Raw genomic sequence first — 20618 nt, forward strand, 5'->3', positions numbered from 1 at the left:
GGACACACAATCCAAATTCCTAGTTAATATGTTTGCAGGATTTACCTAATTCTGTGTTCTGTTCTTCCCCAAATTCTTATCCATGCCACCTTCTCACCATTACACAGGCTGAAACCTGCTATTGCAAAATCATTTTTAACAGCTCATTACTATTTCATGCTATTCAGTCTTCTCCTACTTCAGGCTTTATCTTTTTATTCTCACACAAAAAGCCAGCTTTTCTCTCTCTTCAAAGTCTTCTAATTTAATTTGGGCTACAATATCCATGAAAGGTGTGCTTGTCAGCCTAGGTGGGCTGTTGCCCTCTAATTCACCACTTGAATCAACTTTTAGGAGATGCACATTACTCATTAACATTTTTTTTTTGTTTACGTTGTCTTTTAAATTTATTTTCAAGGTGTAAAAAGTCATGCTTGTGAGCAATGTGGCAAATCATTTGCTAGAAAAGACATGCTAAAAGAACATATGCGAGTCCATGATAATATCCGAGAATACTTGTGTGCAGAGTGTGGCAAAGGTATGTCTGATGCCTTGTTTTCCATTCATTGTGATACTGAGTAGCAGGTGAATATCTGAATTAAAACAACTTCCATGCTGAGAATAGTGGCACTGCTGTAAATCCTGCATTTTTGGCAGGTAGAAAATGTATAATAAGGAGCATTGTTGTTACATGAGCCGCCCTAATTTTGTACAGTTTGGTTTCATGGGCTATAACACAACACTGATTTTAGCAGCGTTTGTTTCTGTCAGGTTGAGGAATGCCTGATATGCAGCATAAAAGTGAATGCAAGTTGATCTTTTCATTCTGGGCTGTTTACAGGCTTAAAAAAGAGAGTTATTTCTCTCTGTAAGAGCCTTAAGAGTCAAAGTCACTTCGACTTTTTTAATTTCTCGTGTTATAACTTGAACAAGTCTGAGCTGGTATTTTAGTCTGACACCTCTAAGGATGTTTTATCTTTGCTTGTCCCTGCTGTTTCATTTCTCTGTTAGTGATTACTCAGATGTTTTCCAGAACTTTTTTTTTCTGGAATTAAAATAGTAATGATGAAGTGCATTGCTACATAAACAATTAAAAATATGGAACTGTGGACTCGCAGCAAATATAAAACAGAGCTGTTAGTTAACAACATGAGCCTGATTTCCCCCCTGAAGATGGGAGTGGTGGACTGAGTGTCCTGTGCCTTCTGCCTCACAGGAATGAAGACAAAACATGCCCTTCGTCACCACATGAAGCTGCACAAAGGGATTAAGGAATACGAGTGCAAGGAATGTCACCGAAAATTTGCACAGAAAGTCAACATGCTGAAGCATTACAAGAGACACACAGGTGAGGGCTCCAAAGGTGGACAAAAGTTGCACTGAATCAGTTAAATCTTTCCCAGGTGAACTCTTACCTAGAGCAGTCAGACAGTATGACAAAAAAAAAAAAAAAGCATGTTCTACTCTTTGAAAAGTGAGATTTTGTCCTGTCCTCAACCAGGACCGTGTGTTCTACAAATAAATGCAGTTTAGTTGGTTTCAGGTTTTCCTTTTCTTTAAGGTTCTTGGTCTAGGGTAGCTCTACAGTGTTGGGTTTGTTTTAAGTTAGTTTCAGGCTGTGATTTCCCAAAACAAAATTTTACTTTCCACATCAGTTTCTCTGGGATTTATTTTCTGCTGGATATATTGGACTGGTTTAGCTAAAAATAGCTGATGCATTCTGCCTTTTTTTTTTGTCTGTGATTTTTATTTTTTTAATGTTACTAATACAAAATTCAGAATTGTCCCAGATACCTTTAGGCTGCTTTCACAGGTGCCAAATGTGCTTTTCATGCAGGAATCAAAGATTTCATGTGTGAGCTCTGTGGCAAGACGTTCAGCGAGAGAAACACAATGGAGACTCACAAGCTGATTCACACAGGTAAACCCTCTAAAAAAACAGTATCCAGCAAAAATTCCTTAATTTTGCTTGTTAATTTTGATTTAGACTGGCCAGTCTTGGAATTAACATTGCACCTCCTGTTACCAAACATAAATTCTTGCTCTTGTTGAGGTGTTGGCAATGTGATGCTCATCCATTGGGTTTCCTTCCTTCTCTCTGCCACCAGTAGGAAAACAGTGGACATGTTCAGTGTGTGACAAGAAGTATGTCACTGATTACATGCTGCAGAAGCACATCCAGCTCACCCATGACAAGGTGGAAGCCCAGAGCTGTCAGCTGTGTGGCACCAAGGTTTCTACCAGGGCATCCATGAGTCGACACATGAGGCGTAAACACCCAGAGGTGAGTGGTGGAAGTTTTTAAATTTTTTTTTTAAGAATGTTTATGGCCTTTGGTGACTTGAAAGGATATTACTGTCTTTCCCTCTTTTTTTTTTTTTCCTGTTCTTTTGGGCCCAATTTTAAGTAGTATCTGTCAAACATGGACTTAACTAATCAGCCATTTCACTATCTGATTGTCAGTCCCTAAAAGTGAAGTTCTTCTGATTATTTAAATCTCTTTTCTGTTTCTACCCCGGCTTAAATATATGTTTTTTCATGTTTTGTCTCCATCCATTAGTGAGTATAATGGATTCTTTGTTCCCCATTGTGTTCTCTGTATTCAGAAGTGATCTGAAAGAAGTGGTGAATAGAGAGGTGATGGCAGCATCTGCTGATGATGCAAAATTATTCTCAGCAATAAAGATAAATGCTGACTGGAGAGAATCTGGATTAGAGGGATTTTTTTTCTGACCCCAGCAGAGTTTTTTCAGTGTTCTAAATATTGTGTTTCTCCTCAGCATTTCCTGTTTAGGTTTGACTAAGGCTTGTCTGTTCCCTTTGAGGCTTTTAAATTTTTTTTAACTACCAATTTTTCATTAGCATTGCTTTGCTGTTTTATTATGATGACTGTGAAGGAAGTCAACAAAATGCTCTGTTTATTGATTTGGGGATTTAAAATGCAGCTACATATCTGAAATCCTGAGGGCAATTTGTCTCTGTTCTTTGATGAACTGAGATGTGTAGATTCATCTGAAAATAATGAAGTAGGACACAGTTGATAGGTTTATAAATTGAAATTCTAACATAATGCTTCTTTTTTTCCAAACAAGAAAATTTTTCCGTAGAATTCATCACGTCCCAGAGGGTTATGTTCTGTCTACAATATGAAAATGGACATGTTCCTGTACTGTGTTTAAATTTTGCTGGATTTCAGCAAGAGGGAAAAGGTGATATGCCAAAAGGTTATTTTAAAAAGCCACAGTTGACTCCCTGTATGAAATACTGTATGTAAAGTGCTGGATTACATCACTTTTCTTGGTGATGGGGTTTATTAGGGAAGTGCTGTGCTGTTTGACTGTGGTTTGCAGTGCTGCAGTTCTGCAGCTGACACCTCTTTGTGTTCAGATCCTTTCAGTGAGGATTGATGATTTAGAGCCACTGCCAGAGACAACCACCATTGATGCCTCTTCAATTGGGATTGTTCAGGTGAGTTCCAGGCCTGCTGCAGGGTGAGGTGGGACAGCACTTTTTGGGTACAGAGCACAGCTGGGCGTGGGCTGATGGGTGAGGAGTGTGCTTTTTTAGAGAGTCAGCCCCAGTGGAACATGTCCAAGCAGCCCCAAGCTGCTGATCTGCTTGATTGTATAACAGGCAGATTGTAATTACAGGGTGAGGTCTCAATCCCTGGAGTCAGGATTTTGCTCAAGTTTGTTTCTTTGCTTGAGAACTGACAGTAGACCAGCTTCAGGTGATTGTCTCTTACTTGGAACCTCACTAAGCAAAAGGACTTGATGTTTTGTTTGGAAATGTGTTGCTCCAGCCGGAATTAGCCTTGGAACAGAGTGAACTCCCAGAAGGGAAGCAGCATGCAAAGGTTCCTAAACATGGCCAGGAACAAAAACAAAAGTCAGGTGAGGAGGAGGAAGCTCAAGTGCCTGAGGACCCTGCCTTCAGTGAATACACAGAGAAGGAAGGTGAATTCACGGGGAATGTTGGAGATGAGACCAATTCAGCTGTACAGAGCATCCAACAGGTGAGCTGCAGGAGGAGGGTGATGGGTGGCACTACTTAGAGGGATAATCCTTCTTTTGGTTCAAAAAGCATCACAAAAGAGTGGTTGGAAGATTTGGAGCTGATTGTATAAATGTGTGGTAACACAAAGATGGGTTTAAAAACTCAAGAAGTTGGACCAATAAGCTCTTCATTTTTTTTCATATCTTCTGTTGTTAGCATCAACTTGTTTGTGTGAGCATCAGCTTGTTTGCTAGATGTCACTGGCTGAAGCTGGGATTAAAAGAGTGAAAGTTAATTTGTCTGTTTGTGTGAATGTTGCATATCCCTCTCTGCCATCACCATCTTGGAATGTATCAACTTCCAACACATGGAAGTCGTTACATTCCAAGTTTCCTACTTTCCCACCTGTGTGTGACTTCTCTTGCTGGCACCATGTGAGCCCACCAGCATTTGGTGGTCCCTGGTATTTGGTGGTCACTCAGAAGCTACGAGGCTGATGTCACCTTTGTGCTTCCCCTCAGGTTGTGGTGACCCTCAGCGACCCGAACGTCACAGCCCCCTCCAGCTCCGTGGGACTCACCAACATCACCGTCACCCCCATCACCACGGCAGCTGGCACCCACTTCACCAACCTGCAGCCCGTGGCCATGGGCCACCTGGGCACCCCGGAGCGCCAGCTGCAGCTGGACAACTCCATCCTGACCGTCACCTTCGACACGCTCAGCGGCTCGGCCGTGCTGCACAACCGCCACAGTGACATTCAGCTCCTGCCCCAGCCCGAGGTGCCCAACCCTCAGTCCGTGGCCCATTTCATAAACCTGACCACCCTGGTGAACTCCATTGCTCCCCTGGGCAGCCAGGGCACAGAACAGCACCCCCTGAGCTGGAGGTCAGTGCCCCAGACTGATGTGCTGCAGCCCCCGGCGCCGGCCGCGCCGCCGCAGCCGGGCCAGCAGCCCGTGCAGACAGAGCAGCAGCAGCAGCAGATGTACAGCTATTAATTTATACTTGGGGAAGTGCTGGCACGGGCGGTACTCAGAGACACACAAAAAACACACAGACCTTTGGAAAATTTCTACTAGGATTGTTTGCTGGATACCAAACAGAGATGGGAAAATGTTTATAGGATGAAATTGAAGCTGGAATTGGCAGATCAACCTGCAGCACCCCGGTCGGAGATTCTCACGCTGTCTCTAGACCTTGCACTGTCTTAAAAAATAACAGAAAGGGGAAAAAAAAATCTCACCACATGTTCAGCATCCCCTTGCAGTTGTGCAGTAAGATTGAGGTTTGACAGGTGCATCATCACACCCCTTAACCAAAGCAGGGAAATCTTAAATTTTGCAACACTTGAGATGTACAAAAACCCTTTCAGCCATACCATGTCACTTCTTTCCAAGTCTGGAAATGGCATCTGAAGACCTTGTTCACAGTGGGTGGAATGTCCTTGTGGGCAGCTGGTAGAGACTGAAAGTGAAGACACAAAGGGGCAAAACAGGAATTGTCTTTGTTTCTTACCTTCTTTAGGTCTTGTATCTAACAGCATTGGTAAAGTAGGTGGAATTTGGGGTTTTGGGGTGGACATGAGTGTGGTGTGGAAGAAAATATTACCAATTATTTCCATTTTAGTTATGGGAAAAACCTTGTACCCATCAGACAGTGTTAGTGCTACTTGAGCTACAGAGCTGGTCTAATGCTGAAGCAAACTTTTATAGTCTTCTAGTCAAGTTTCAATCAAACCAATTACAAACTGAAAGAAGAATGTGATACAGTTTTATGTAATTTTTCAAACCTGCTCTTTTAATCTTGCTTGTAGCTAATAGGCCTGAAGAGCAATCAGTCCCCTTTGATGAAGTTCAGGATGTGAATTTTTTCAATTGGACTTATTTCATCCTGTAATAAACATTTGGGAAAGCATTCTTTTTATGTATATATGCATATATATATATACACACACACACACACATATATATATGTATATATATATAGCCTTTGTATTTTACTGTGTGTTCCTGGTGAGTATTTGTGTGCAAAACACTGTTACCAACACAATTCATTAATTCTTTCATCCCCATGTCGCTGCTTCTCACAGAAAAACATATGGATTCTGTTCCTTCTGTTCCCAAAATTTATTTCCAAAGTTCACAGCCACAAACATGGTTGTGTGAAGTGCAAGAAAAAGGAATGTCTGAAGCATATTCTGTCTCCTGCCACATGGAGTCAGTGTGCCCCAGTGTATAATGGATGAGGTTTGCATGGCTGCTGGGGATGCAAATCCTGGGTTGGGTCAAACACATCTGTGCTGACAGAACCCCTTCATTTCATTCTCCATCCATGGATGTGCAGTCTGGACTTTTGCATGTCAAGAAGATAATGTTATTCCCACAGGGAAAATGAGCTGGTAGCAAAAAGGAATAAACTATATATATATATATATATATATAGTATGCATATATATATATATATAAAATGTTGTTGCTTGAAGTCCTGAAGGGCAAACCCTGCTGTGGCTGAAGAACAAGGTCTTTTGGAGCAGCAGACTGAGCCACAGAACTGTGCTGAGGGTTTTTTTTTCCCTGAGGATAAAGCAGCTGCTGTGTCTGACAGTGAGGATGGATTGATGGTTGTAAAAATCCTGTCTGTGCTTATTGTATTTATGGAAAAAGTTCTATGTTTTAGCAGAAATATGAGTAGGAATGACTTCAGCTTTGAAAGTCTCTATTAACATGGACTACTTGACCCCTAAAGGTTGCCTTACAATCTCTACAACAAATTCTCCCAAAGTATAAATGTCTGGATATTAAAATTCACCTCCAGTGGTTTTCCTGGTGCCATGGCTGTGTCCAAAGGCTTAGTGTGGAGACCCTGGGGGGCATCCCCTGGTCTAAGGAGACACAAGAATCTTCCCCCAAAAATCTGTTAGACCCCATTGGCTCCTTCCTTTATTCCTGTGTCTGTTCCTCTGTTTCTGAGCCACTCCTTCCCTGTTCCCTGACTGGCCCTCACCTTTGTACTGCCCTGAGACCAGGCTCAGCCCCAGGCCCTGTACAGAAAACACCAGACCCTCCGTGTGTGTGTGTCTGGGACCTGATCATCTCACCATGCAGCTGAATAAAACATCTGTGGATATTCTGCAAAAGTCTTTTTTGCTTCCTTACCCTGGACTCTGCTAGCAGCAATTCAGCCTGCTGCAGCTTGGTGTAAAGCTTTGTGGAAAGCTGCAGGACAGGGATAGCAAAGGGGTTTCTGGTGACAAATTTGTGTGTCAGAGGAGCAGAACTACTTTTAATTAAATGTCAACAGGTCTGTAAAATACCTGCATGGGAGGGACCACTATTTGATGGGACAAGGATGCATATCAGAAAGAAAAATACCTTTTTGCCATGTGGGAAAGAGAATTTTTCATTCCCTGCTCACTTCTGTCTTAGGTACTTTTCACACAAATACTGTGAGATCCTGTAATATTTTTTAAGCCTCCCAATATCCTGAGTACAGGTCCTGGGTTATTTTACCACTGGCTTGAGCCAGTTCAGTTTCTCCTCAGCTGTCCTGCCCACAAATGCTTCTGTTTCACTCCAAATCAGTGGGCAAGAGGAAGCCAGGTTTTATTTATAAAATATATTGTTTATGTGCTTGAAACTTTTTTTTTCTCTGTGTTTGGTGCCTAATTGGTAAAGGCACATCATCTTTTGTCAGGGTGGAAAAAGGGGGAAAAAAGGGAAGGAAAGCAAGTTCTGTGATTCTGTGAAATGGAGACCTCCTAGGTTGAGTTGTTGTGGTAAATACAGAATTTTTACACAATCTAAGTTTTGCTGAGACACATGTAAATGGTGATTAGGCTTTTAATTGGGGAGGAAGAGGTTTTTTTACCTTAGCAGAGTCCATCTTCTCCATGTTGATACTCCTGACAGGGGCATTTGTGCTGCATTGAATCAACCTGCCTCATTTTAACACAGAATTTCCTGTTTGACAAGAGTAGCACTTAGAGGAAATCAACCTTTAGAGACCCCCCTGGCTTCACAAAATCTCTTATCCTAATATAATCCCCTGGTTTTCTGTACTCTTGTGGGATTTGGCATCCCTCCCATGCTACCTGGCCTCAGTAACCTCATCCAGGGATGGGATGGGATCTGCCTTTCTGGCAGTGCTTTAGAAATGTCCCTCTTCAATCTCCCAGAATCCCCAAAATCATAGAACAGCCCAGGCTGGAAGGCACCTCAAGAGATGATTGATCTGCTCCAGCCTTTTTCTGGGGAAAGGGAGCATTGGTGAGGTGATAGAATCATGAAATCATCATTAACCTAATTGCATCTTTTAAACCTCCAGTGAGACAACTCTGGGAAGGTTGTTCCACTGCCTGATTGTTCTTACTGTAAAAATTACCTTAAGTAATGTTCAGGAGAGGAAAATATAACCACTGGAAAGGCTTTGGTTAGGCCAGGCAGTAGAAATTTCTCCAAATATCTTCCCAGAGCACTCCTTTGAGACAGGATTGTGAGTTTCTCCACAACCCTTGCTGTGGTGCCTCATCATCTCCCAGCATGATTTTATTATTACTCCTGTTATTAACATCCCTATGAGAAAACAAATGTATCTTGGGTGTGCTGCACTATGGGGGAAAAAAAAAATTCCAGGACAAATTATTCTGTTTGCTTTTTGTTTCAAATGGTTTTGTTTGGAGGTGTTGGAAATTGCTGCCTTTGGACAAGCAGTGACTGCTCTCCCAACTAAACCTTTTCCAGGTGAACACCAAAGTTGTACTGATGCTGTTTTCAAACTGCACAGGAAATAAAACCACTCCACAAGGGATGCGCAATCTAAATTCCCTCTGCCAGTTTTTTTCCCTGCCTTTTCAGCTGCAGGATGTGAAGGCTAATTTATTGTTTTGCATTGAACAGCTGTTCAGTCACAAACTGGAATTACTTTGAGCCAAAGGAGTGATGTTGTGTGGTGTTCTGTGTCAATTGTCACTGTTTATTGCTAAGACTATTATTTAATTGAATGCTGTCTGTGGCACTCTGGGCTCTGAAGTAAAGGAGCATCGAGGTACAGAACCCTTTCTCTGACAGTGTTATTCTTTATTCTTCCTTAATTAAGACATCAAATATTTTTTTTCCTTCAAATCTGTTAGATTTGCCCCAAAGCCAATAATATTATCTCTCATTCTGTGGAACTTTGTACATCCCAAATTATAGAAACACTCTAAAATATTTATGCTGTAGCTTGTTATTGGTAATAAGAGAAAGTAAAGAGATTGAATCTTTCATGGTTTCTGTGCTGAGTTCTCTCAGAAGAATTGACTGTATAAAGTGTTACTATGCTTTACAAAACTTTTTTTTTTTTTAAACTATGAAAAGTGAGTATTTTTGCAGAAACCCACCAGCCAGTCTCCTGCCAGTCTAACCAGCCACATTTCTGTACTCTTCTATTGTTCCAGAGATTGCCTGAAGTTAACACCCAGGTAACAGCTGGATTTATTTCAAGAACTGAATTCCCTGCCAGGCTGTCAGTGATTTGTTCTGCATACACAAAGATGTCTCAATTTCTCATCTGGAAAACCAGGAATGGAATAAATACCACACATCCAAGTGACAGTCATGTCCAAACTCTAGGTACCCATGCAAATGCTTGGGGTAAATATCTTTGTGAATACCTTGGCTAGTGATGAGATTTCCTTGGTGCTGTTTACACTAATAATAATGTCACTCCTGATTCCTTTTGGCTTGACATTTATTATTGATTTGAGTGTAAACCACATATTTACATTTGGAAATTGTTGGAAACTCTTTAACCCCTGTATTCTTGGCCCTCTCATGGTTGGGCTCATCTGTGAAAGGAGATGAACATTGCAGGAGGATCTGCTCATCCACACCACGATGAACAGCAAAGCTCTGCTTGAAAAGCACTTTTGGAGGCAGACATGCAGCCAAATGACTTGAATCTCTGAAATTATCAAGGTTTCTTTCCAAACAGGGGCTTTTGCCCTACAGCAAACCCAAAGTCTCATGGTGGCAGCAGGATAAAGGGGAAAAAACATTTCTATCATGTTTATCATCAACTTGATTGTCTTGAGTTATGATTTTGCACTGTTCATGGCAGGAAGCTGTTAAAAAATCAGTGCAGCCATGGTTGGAAAGGATGTTTCTTGCCCTAAGATGCTTTGAGAAAGCTTTTCTGGATTTATTTTCCCTCCTGGGTGCTGCAGGGCTCTGCTGTTTGGCAGAGTCCAAACTGCTGCCATCTCACTTGTTCTGCAGTAGAATCTTAAATCTCAGAAAGGCTCTGTTTGGAAAGGGCCTTAAAAACCATCCAGTCCCATCCCCTGCCATGGCAGGGACACCTTCCCCTGTGCCAGGCTGCTCCAGCCCCAGTGTCCAGCCTGGCCTTGGGCACTGCCAGGGATCCAGGGGCAGCCCCAGCTGCTCTGGGCACCCTGTGCCCCTCACAGAGAAGAATTTCTTCTTAATACCAAACCTAGCCCTACTTTCTTCCAGTTTAGAGCCATTCCCCCTTGTCCTGTCACCATATACTTTTATAAAAATTCTCTCCAGCTCTCCTGTGCAGCTGATGATGGCTGAAACATTGGATCACTCATCCAAAGAGTCCAAGCTCACTGTTGCTAAATTCTCAATATCTGAGCAGAAAGTGTCCTGCAGATTTCAGTGTCACCCCCAGAGTAAGAATTCCATCAACATTTGGGGTGAAATGCCCTTTTTATTCCTGCTTTATCCAGGAGCTGTGTTGGCCAGTGCCTGGTTAGCTGCTGATACTTTTGAAAAGCTGATTATTGAGTAAAACATCTGTAGAGCAGCTGATATGAAAAGCAAGAAAAACTACTGGGCTTGGAGGTTTATTTCATTTAAAGTCGAGTTTTTCAGTCCTAATATCTTTGCTGTCACTTGAGTGCTTCCCTGTGTTTTTCTGTTTACTTGCAGGTTTCGATTCTAGAAGGTTTTGAAGGTATCCCAGAAAAAAAAAAAAAAAAAAAAAAAAAAAAAAAAAAAAAAAAAAAAAAGGAAAAAAATAAAGGAAAAAGTAATAATGACAGAATGAGGAGTTAAAATTAGGAGAAACAAGTGAGATTGACGTGCAGGGTGTTGTCAATGAGAGCAGCCAGCTCTGCCAGCCTTCCCCTCCAGCCCCGTGCTCATGTCAGTGCCTCTCCCAGCACAGCCTTCAGGGGAGCCCCAGAGTCTCCAGGATTTGTGTCTTTCACATCCAGTGAATGTAAAATCACGGAATCCTTTCAGGCTGGGAAAGACCTCTGAGATCACAGAGTCCAAACTGTGACCAAGGCTGGAGTCCAGCTCACTTCCAGCACCACACAGCCAGGGCTTTTATTCTCAACATCTCCTTTTCCTTCTCCGTTCCTGTCCTTCATCACCACCAAAGAGAGTGGGCAAATCTTCTGCTGGAGTTCTAAAGCAGAATCACAGAATTATTTAGGCTGGAAAAGACCTCCAAGATCATCAAGTCCAACTTCTGACTGATCCCCACCTTGTCCCCAGCCCAGAGCTCTGAGTGCCACCTCCAGGCTTTCCTTGGACACCTCCAGGCATGGGCACTCCAAACCTCTCTGGGCAGCTCTTCCAATTCCTGACCACCCTTTCTGGGAAGAAAATCCTCCTGATGTCCAACCTGACCTCCCCTGGCACAGCCTGAGGCCTCTTGTCCTGTTCCTGGTTATCATGGAATGATTTGGGCTGAAAGGGACCTCCAAAATCACCCAGTCCCACCCCCTGCCATGGACAGGGACACCTTCCACTGTCCCAGGTTGCTCAAAGCTTCATCCAAGCTGGCCTTGGACACTTCCAGGGATCCAGGGGCAGCCACAGCTTCTCTGTGCCAGGGTTTCCCCACCTTAACAGGAAAGAATTCCTTCCTAATATCTAAACTAAATCTATTCTCTTTTACTTTGTTGTCATTCTCCCTTCTGCTGTCACTACATTCCCTGATGGATTGTCCCTCTCTGGCTTTCCTGCAGCCCCTTCAGGCTCTGGGAGCTGCTCTGAGGTTTCCACACAACCTCCTACTCCCCAGGATGAGCACCCTCAGCATCAAGAAAGGGATTCAAAACTGGGGGAAAGAGGGGCCTGAGGGGCAAGAGGCACAGCTAAAAAATATGTGAGAGAAGACAAGCTGAGCCTGCTGTGCTGCACTGGGGGCAGGCTGAGGCTGGCTGCAGGGCTGTTCACTAATTAGTGATCATTGCACACCATCTGGGTTCTGTCACCTGTACAGGGAAAAGTGGTGATGCTCAGAGTGCCAATTTGCCAAGAATTAAACCCAAAGGTTTGGACTCACACCCTCTGGGTGTTGTGATGTGCAGCAACATGCAGAAAGCAAGCAGGGGGATGCCCAGAGCTAAGAGAATGGAGAAGGGCCACATTTTGTGGCTTTTGGAATTGTGGAAGTGAGGCTGTGAGCAGAGTTTTCTCAAGGGTGATTGTCCTTTCTCATGCACAAATAAACCTCTGTGCTGCCTGCATGCAAGTCAGGCACAGGAGAGTTCTCAAGGGGGTGACACTGGAGGAAAGGGGGGCTTTACAATCAAAAAAACCCTCTAAAAAAATCAAATCAGCTCATTACAGGAAAGGGTGGGGAAGCACAAACCCTAGATCCTTGCTCTGCCAAGGGAGGTACAAAAGAATGGTTCTCAGTCTGTTACACTGGCTGGTAGATAAAAAAATTTAAATAAACTGCATGCTCACACTCCTTTTCCCTTCACACCAATGCCCTGACCCTCATCAGAGCTTTAAAAGGAATAAATACCTTTGTCTGACCAACACAGAGATGGCACTTGTGCCATCTTGCACAAGTTAGGGAGTAAAATTCAGGATTGCTGAACTGCAAATATGGGTGCAGAGGCTGGGGGTGTTTGGGCAGGAATGGGTTCTTTTTGGGGCTGTGTGTGTCTTTAAAAGTGAAAAGTAGTGCTTTATTGCCCTCCTGTGAAGTCCCTGCTGATGCAAACGGATTTTTGCTGAAGAGACTGGAATCAGTGACAAAGCACCATTTTTAAAGACAAAAAAAAAAAAAAAGAAAAAAAGAAGAAAAGAAAAAAAAGAAAAAAAGTTCTTATATTGCATAACCAAGAGAAAAATTGGAAACTCTGTCCTGAAGGCAAATGCACCTATTTCTCATTCACTCTCCTCCCTTTTTCACTACTTTTTTTCCCATGAAATACATGCAAATCCCAACATGCACTAAGTTTTCCTCCAGGCATGATATACTTGTGTGGTTATTTAAGTAAGAAGTGGGTTCAATAGAGATATGAGGTGTTCCCAGCAGAAAGAGCCTGGAAAAGAGTGCTCTGTTTACTGCTGCTGTTCCAAAGTCATGCACTCACCCCTGGGAGCATTTGGAGGTAGTAAAGGGGATAGCTGTCACTCCAATTATACAAATCACACATTTCCTTCTTAATTTACTTTGTCTTCTCACAGCACAGCCACTGCCTACTTGGAAAGGTGTCTTTATTTAAGTTGTAAGCATTTTATCAAAATGAAGAGTGGTTTAAGGAGTAATTCAAGTAGAGCAAGAGCTTGCTGCTATCAATTAATGCTCGAAAGAAATCACAATTTCTGGTTGCACAGGACACTTATCAGTCTGGAAGCAAAAAATCAATGTGTGTGGTCTGTGCCTGGCTGCAAATCCTTCCAGGATCCTTCCAGCTCTCCAGTGCCCCTAAAGGTGCCTGTGCTTGGGGTGAAGGATATTGGAAAGAGTGGGGAACTAACAGAAGTACAAAGAGAGGGGTTAGAGGGTGGGTGGGGTGCAGGGGGAAGGGGGAGAGTTGTGGGGTCCAGGTGGGATGGGAGACAAGGAAAGAACAATGTGGGAGGCTCAAATAAAACATAAAAACCAGGAAAGGGGATGTGGGAGGTTCAGGTGGGATGTGGAGACCAGGAAAGGGCAATGTGGGAGGTTCAAATAAAATGTAAAAACCAGGAAAGGGGATGTGAGAGACAAGGAAATGGTGCATGGAAGACAAGGAAAAGGGATGTGAGACAAAGAAATGGTGGGATGGGAGACAAGGAAAGGGGATGGAATATAAGGAAAGGGGATATGGATGTTCAGGTGGGATGTGGAGACCAGGCAAGGACAATGTGGGAGGTTCAAATAAAATATAAAAACCAGGAAAGGGCATGTGATAGACAAGGAAATGGTGGATGGGAGACAAGGAAAGGGGATGGGAGACAAGGAAATGGTGTGATGGGAGATAAAGAAAGGGGATGGGAGACAAGGAAAGGGGATGGAATATAAGGAAAGGGGATATGGATATTCAGGTGGGATGTGGAGACTAGGAAAGGGCAATGTGGGAGGTTCAAATAAAATAAAAAATCAGGAAAGGATGTGATAGACAAGGAAATGGTGGATGGGAGACAAGGAAAGGGGATGGGAGACAAGGAAATGGTGGGATGGGAGACAAGGAAATGGTGGGATGGGAGACAAGGAAATGGTGGGATGGGAGATAAAGAAAGGGGATGGGAGACCAGGAAAGGGAAATGTGGGAGGTTAAAATGGAATGTAAAAATCAGGAAGGGGATGTGAGAGGCTCAGGTGGGATGTACAGACAAGGGGAGGCTGTGCCATTGTGGACAGGAGGATTTCAAAGTCTCTCCCACAGTTTTCCCTCTGGTGGTTTTGGCCTCTGGTCCTTGGGATATTGTGGATACTTGCGTTGGTCAATTAGAATAATTATAACTTGAGATATTTTGTTCCAGTGGTATTAAATCCGTGGCTGGAATAACTTTAATAAAGTTCCTTGACCACGGATTATTTAATGCCCAGCATAAACCCTACTCTTCCTGCCTTTCCCTCTGTCTTTAGGGATGCCAGGAGTTCCTGTTTCAGGGAAAAGTTGGGTTGTAGAAGCTTGGGTTGAACTGTCACAACGTGAGGAGAGTTCCACTTGGAATATCAGACCTGGGAAGCTTTCCAGTATTTCCCTTCCTGCTGGGGGAACACTTCCAGAGGGGTAATTTTAGTAGCTGGGAGTACAAAGAGCACAAAGCCAGTGGTGTGGATGGTGCCTGCCTGACACCACGGAGCTGGCACAGCCATCCCTGCACGTTTTCCCACTTTCCCACCGGCTTTTTTCAGCCTGGAATTATGTCAGCACCCACGTTTTTTAATCAGTGGGATCAGCACGAGCATCAGGGAAGACACAGCCAGGCTTTTACACCGATGCTTGGGGCTACTGGGCAGAGTTTGTCTTCCAGATCTGCATGAGAAAGTGCAGCAGCTCCTCCCAGCTGCTGTTGCCATCCTCCTCCCCAAATCTGCCCGAGATCCCTCAGCTGATCTGCTCAGCCCCAAAATCTAAGCCAGGAGGCAAGGCAGGGAGTGGCTCTCAGAGCAGCTGATCTGGCAGATCTTTGCTAGCACAGGGAAGAGCAGGGAGGTGGAAAACCGCGGAGAAGGGGCCAGAAGAATTCTTTCATCAAGTTTGCTGTTGTTGTATCTGTCCAGAGTAACAAAAACCCAGTGGAACTGATTTCTCTCCATATCATTCCCCCCCAAAAATCAGCTCTTTCAGCTGAAAATTCCCTTCCCCCCCCCCCCCCTTTCTATCAATTTTCTCCTCAATTTAGCAGCTGTGCCAATTCCAGAGCTGCTTCCTGAGAAGAACAAGAAAATGGAACCAGTGGGATCCCACTCTGGTGTCAGCGACTGGAATTGCTCTCCTGGTGATGGTGGCTTTGGCTTTCTGTGTGGAAAGAGGTTTTACAGCCCTGCCATGGAGTTAAATTGTAAGAAAGTTGACACAGATGTGGTTGTGCACCCTCAGCAGATGTTTGAGATGGTGATCATAGGACTCCTACCATGTGGTTGTGATGAAAATGTTACAGCTGTGGCTTCTGGTGTGTTTGCAAATATGGCCTTAAATACTTAAAAAAAGAAAAAAAAACACCAAAAAACATTCATGTCATTGAGGAGACTGTACTCTTGACTGCTATTTTTGGCAAGAGAAACTCACAAAAATGTAACAGAACTAAAACTTTTAGGCAATGGCCCCAGGAAGCAAATTTGAGAGCACTGGATTGATGCTGCCAGGTGTGAATGGGAAGGATGCTGCTTTGCAGGGAGATGCATGGAGGAATTGTGCAATCACACTTGAAGGAGCACCTACAGCTGGGAACAGCAGATCATTCCTACCTCACCTTCCACACAGATTCTGTGGGAGAATATTCCGAGACTCGGAGGTAATTCTGACTTCAGTTTACCTGGAAAACAATTCTGACTTCAGTTTACCTGCACCTGAGCTTTGATAAGCCCCACCTGCATGAAGCCCTTCAACAAGGCCTCATACCTGAGGTTTTTCCCCTCTTATTTCCTGGTTATTCTGGATTTTTTTTTTTTTTTACAATTTATTGTATTGACAACTATTATCCATATGGAAAGACAGTGAAGAGGTGATGTAATGAGAATTTGTGCTGAGGTTTTTTTTTTCCCTACGATCAGGGCCTCAGCAGGTGCAGATTTTAACAAATTGTTTTTAATGGCAGAGTTTTCTTCCCTTTCAGGGATAAGAATTTTAACTTTAAATTAGGATTTGTAGGAATCTTTACAGAAAAAGGAAAACTTATTGTTTCTAGGGTGTTTTCCTTAATACACTGGTGTTTTCATGATGGTTATTGTATTTTACAGTTTTAAAATAGTATTAAATGTACTCAAAAAGAAAGCAAAAAAAAATCCGATTCTGCAGAAAATTACAGGCAGAGTCTGTGGATATAATGGCAATAATATACCAGACTTTTTAATATAGCTGGTTTGGCTCTTGTGTATCCTGCTCTTTAGTCTTAACACTGTAATCAAGTGTAATTACAGGTGTAGACATTTTAATTAAAGGTGAATGAGTTTTAATTAAAGGTGAAAAAAGTAGAATTGGACCAACATTAACAACGTCTCTGCGAGCTAAGCTGAAGAATGTCATAGTGTATACTGATTTTGACAAAATTTTCCTGTTGAATCTCTGAAATGCCTTTGTGCACAAAGTTGTGCTTTCAGGTACAAAGCACCCAGGTGCTGCTGCATTTGTGGGACAGGGGGAAACCTGTTTGCCACTGAGGTTTGCAAGTTTTATTTGGTGCATTATCAGCAGATAACAATTAGCAGCTTCTCTGCTAAGGCTACTCACAGAGTACAAAGTTACTACTCTAGCTGGCACAATTGTGATGGGAAATATTTGATATTGGCATTTTCTTCTCCTTTCCTAACTTCAGCATTCTCTGGACTTGGCTCCCAATGGGGAGTTTTATTTTTTGCTCCCTTTTTTTTTTTGCTCAGTCTCACCCCTGAAGAACGTGTCCCACTGTCCTTGTAACACCAGATTACCACAAAGCAAAGACAAAAATGCAAACCACTGGATCAGATCACCCAGAGAGGGAGTGGAGCTGGGATATTCCAGGTCTGCCTGGACAAAATCGTGTGCTCCCTCATGGGGATATTCCAGGTCTGCCTGGACAAAATCCTGTGCTCTGGGAGGTGGCACCAGATCAGCCACTGAGCTCCCTCCCAACCTGCCCCACTCCCTGATATTTGCATAACATTTGTGACCCTGAATTCAAGTTTTCTTTCTCTTTCTCGGGTCTAAAATTATCTTTTTGACAAAGATGCAACTTTTCCTGTGTTGTAAGAGCATATCTGCAAAACTTTAATGCACCCAGTTCAGTGATAAACTTGTAGTTTGTAGCCAGATCTGGAGTGTTTATTGTTGGTCTGGAAAAAAGGCAACAAAATCTGATGTTTCCTATGTTTGTTGGAAATGTTTGAGAATTTTTCATTACACCCAGCTCTTCCTGTAAGTTTGATGTTCAAACATTGCCAAGATGAGTTTCAACTAAAAATGGTTTGTACCTTGACCACTTCTTAATGTCCTGTGTTAAATAAAATGATTTATCCATTCTGTGCTATTTCTGTACCAAGCAAACCAAGACAAGAGCACCTGCTATATTTTTATTAACAATGTTAACATAAATACTGATGCCTATAAAACTTTTTTCCTGCATCTTGAGGGTGTTCACTCCTGATCAGAAGTGGCTTCCTATTGATATGACTTTATGGGGAAGCACCTTCTGCCCCTTTCCTTTCCATCCCCTTGGTGTAACTCTTGAGCAGGACAGTTCTTAAACTATTAAAAAAATAATTCAGGAAAATTTTTTATCTGGTCCACAATATTTTTTTCCTGAGTTTTGCCCTTTCATTTAAATGATATAACTGAAAAAAATAATGGAAAAGAAGAAACAATTGAATTAAGTTACTGAAAAACTTTGAAACTAAACAGTTTTGCAAACCTCATATGGACAAATCTGATGTTGGTTTTGAAATAGTCACCTACTAATCGATACAAAAAATTAGTTTTTTAGAAGCATTTGATCATTTTTTCCTTATGTCTCTTTATGTCTTTCAAAGATTCATAGCTTATCCTCCTTAAATCCCATTCTATATTATCTATTATTTATTCTCTATTTAATTTATCTGTTATTGTTTTCTTATAATATTATTTTATTATAATATATAATATATAATAAATAATATATAGTATATAATGTATTATATATTATATATAATACTATGTAATGTACAATATTATATATAATATATTATATATAATGCATTAGAATATGTAATATATTATATATATTGTTTTCATTATATCTATTATTATTTTTTCATTACATTATTGTTTTATCTATTATCACAAACTTTGACTATCACATATCAAAGTTTGTGATAATATTAATGACATAAACTGTCTTTTTGAGGTTAAGAACAAACACTAGTGATGATGAAGATATTTCCATGCAAGGCAATGTCAGACCAAAGGGTGGTGCTTTACAAAGATATTTTATTTCTCATGTGTGTCACACTAGGATTGGAATCAGTGTGGTATTGGAGTATTTATCATCAGTATTTATGGGAATAAATATACTGCAGTATATTTATAAATATATAAATCAGGAGCAAAGTCAGTTCTGTTTTCTGTTTTCTGGTGCCTGCAGTCCATGCTTTGCTTTAGTAAATTTTGCCTTACTGGGTCTATAATAATTTCCAGTTTCCTCTTAACATTTCAGATAGGATGTCTAAAAATATCCTTTTTGACCCTAAATTTAGACTATCTATATTCACACAATGCCCTGATACCTCTCTTTTATTATTTTTTCCTTAAATTAAATAAGGAATGACATACAAATTTCTGTTTATAGAGAGAGATAGTTCTGTTGTTAAATCAATCTATGAGAACATCTAAATAATTTTTTTTATTTACAAGTGGATTACACATGTAGTACTCATTGTCATCTTTTTAAAGCTATAAGCCTAAGCATATAATACAGATAATTTATGATAACTTTTGGATTGCCTGCATAGTTATGATGATACCTTACAGGAATCATATTTCTTGCAGTGGTTATTTTTGATACTGATGGCCTTTAATGCACACCAATCAGCCTTTGCTCACATACTGCCATGATTGGTCTATTTATTTTAAAAATGAAGAAGGTTCAGAAAAAGTTCAAAGCCCTCAGAATTTCGCTTTGCTGCCTCTGTCACCAAGCACAGTCTTTGCTTGAAAAACAGGATTAAACCCAGCTAATTGATTTAATATTCCATTTTTTGCATTTGTTAGTGGGCAGTTGGGGCTGGTGGAACCCTTGAGTCCACAGCATTCTGCAAAATCTTTTTCCTGCGTGTTTTTTCAAGTTCCAGCTCTGCAGTGAATTTCATTAATTAGAAGAACATTTCCCAACTTAGGAGGCAGCCAGCCCCGGGAGGTGGGGTAGGGCACACTGTGAAAGAGGAGAACTTTGAGGGCAGGGAAAACTGCTTACCTGTCCCATCCGCCTGCAAATACCTTCCCACAGTCATGAAAATAATTCTCTTTGCAAAAATCACCCATGCAGCTTGTGGCACCTCTCACTGTGTCAGCTTCTGCTCCCCCACAGGTAAATCTCCTGACAGCCCTAAAACTTCTCTCCTCTCCTGTTTACACTTCAAGAATAGTTAAGAAAGTTGCTTTGAAACACTCCAAGTTCTGGTGCCAATGAACTAAAATGAGTTTGAGCCCCCCGTGGTTGCTCTGATTTGGAGGTGAAGTGGTTTTCCATCTGTCTGGCTCAATATTTCAGTTGACTCACCTCTATGTGTCTCTATGTTTCCATATACACAGGACTTTGGATTTCTCAGATCCTGTTTCAAGCCCTTCCGAGGAAATAAGGGCTTGTCTGCCTCAGGGCGCTGTTGTGAAATACTCTGGAGTGTGAATTTAAAGTGCATTGCCTGCATTAACTCCTTGTGGGAATGCTCTGCTCTGCACACAGAGTGCTCAGCAGCTTGGTTTAACCCACTCTGCTAAGATTAGCATGACCAAAACCAGGTAACCCTAAATAAAAGAGGGTGTTTAAACTGATGTATTTTTTCTTTAAACAACCTGGATGATACTTACATTTTAATCAGCAGTTATCATCCTAAGGAGTTTCACCCATCTCCATTTCCTGTCCCTGGTGTTTGATTTGGTTGAAAGCAATTGCTTTTGGTTGAAAGCAGCTCCTTGCCCCAAATTCAGTGTGTAGCCTTACAAAGTTGTTGTGCCAGCACAGCAGAGAGAGGCTGAGGCTCAAATTGTCGGGAGCTGAGGGGTG

The 20618-nt window shown here is 41.9% G+C and overlaps 1 protein-coding gene and 2 long non-coding RNA genes across 7 annotated transcripts in view; 1 reads left to right on the forward strand and 2 right to left on the reverse strand.

Annotated features, from left to right (window-relative positions):
* The window catches only part of PRDM15 (PR/SET domain 15), a 35499-nt gene extending 26260 nt beyond the window's left edge, over positions 1-9239 (forward strand). For 4 of the 5 annotated variants that reach the window (XM_064405843.1, XM_064405865.1, XM_064405872.1 and 1 more), the window contains exons 19-25: positions 398-517; positions 1196-1327; positions 1817-1900; positions 2088-2263; positions 3367-3447; positions 3782-3994; positions 4497-9239. In XM_064405843.1, coding sequence (XP_064261913.1) covers positions 398-517; positions 1196-1327; positions 1817-1900; positions 2088-2263; positions 3367-3447; positions 3782-3994; positions 4497-4976 — 1286 coding nt within the window. In that variant the 3' untranslated portion in view covers positions 4977-9239. The remainder of the gene's footprint in view (positions 1-397; positions 518-1195; positions 1328-1816; positions 1901-2087; positions 2264-3366; positions 3448-3781; positions 3995-4496) is intronic. The other variant, XM_064405859.1, reaches the window with a different exon arrangement.
* Positions 3836-4524, reverse strand: LOC135291599 (uncharacterized). Its single transcript, XR_010354370.1, has 2 exons — positions 4381-4524; positions 3836-4245 (listed from the first exon to the last, which is right to left on the reverse strand). It is a non-coding gene; the product is annotated as an uncharacterized LOC135291599 (long non-coding RNA).
* Positions 9240-10175: 936 nt separating the features above from the next.
* LOC135291607 (uncharacterized) lies at positions 10176-20211 on the reverse strand. The gene is made up of 3 exons (XR_010354380.1): positions 20115-20211; positions 16140-16202; positions 10176-11394 (listed from the first exon to the last, which is right to left on the reverse strand). It is a non-coding gene; the product is annotated as an uncharacterized LOC135291607 (long non-coding RNA).
* Between the last annotated feature and the right edge of the window lie 407 nt (positions 20212-20618).

This window comes from Passer domesticus, chromosome 2, assembly GCF_036417665.1.
Source record: "Passer domesticus isolate bPasDom1 chromosome 2, bPasDom1.hap1, whole genome shotgun sequence".
Classification (NCBI taxonomy): Eukaryota; Metazoa; Chordata; class Aves; order Passeriformes; family Passeridae; genus Passer; species Passer domesticus.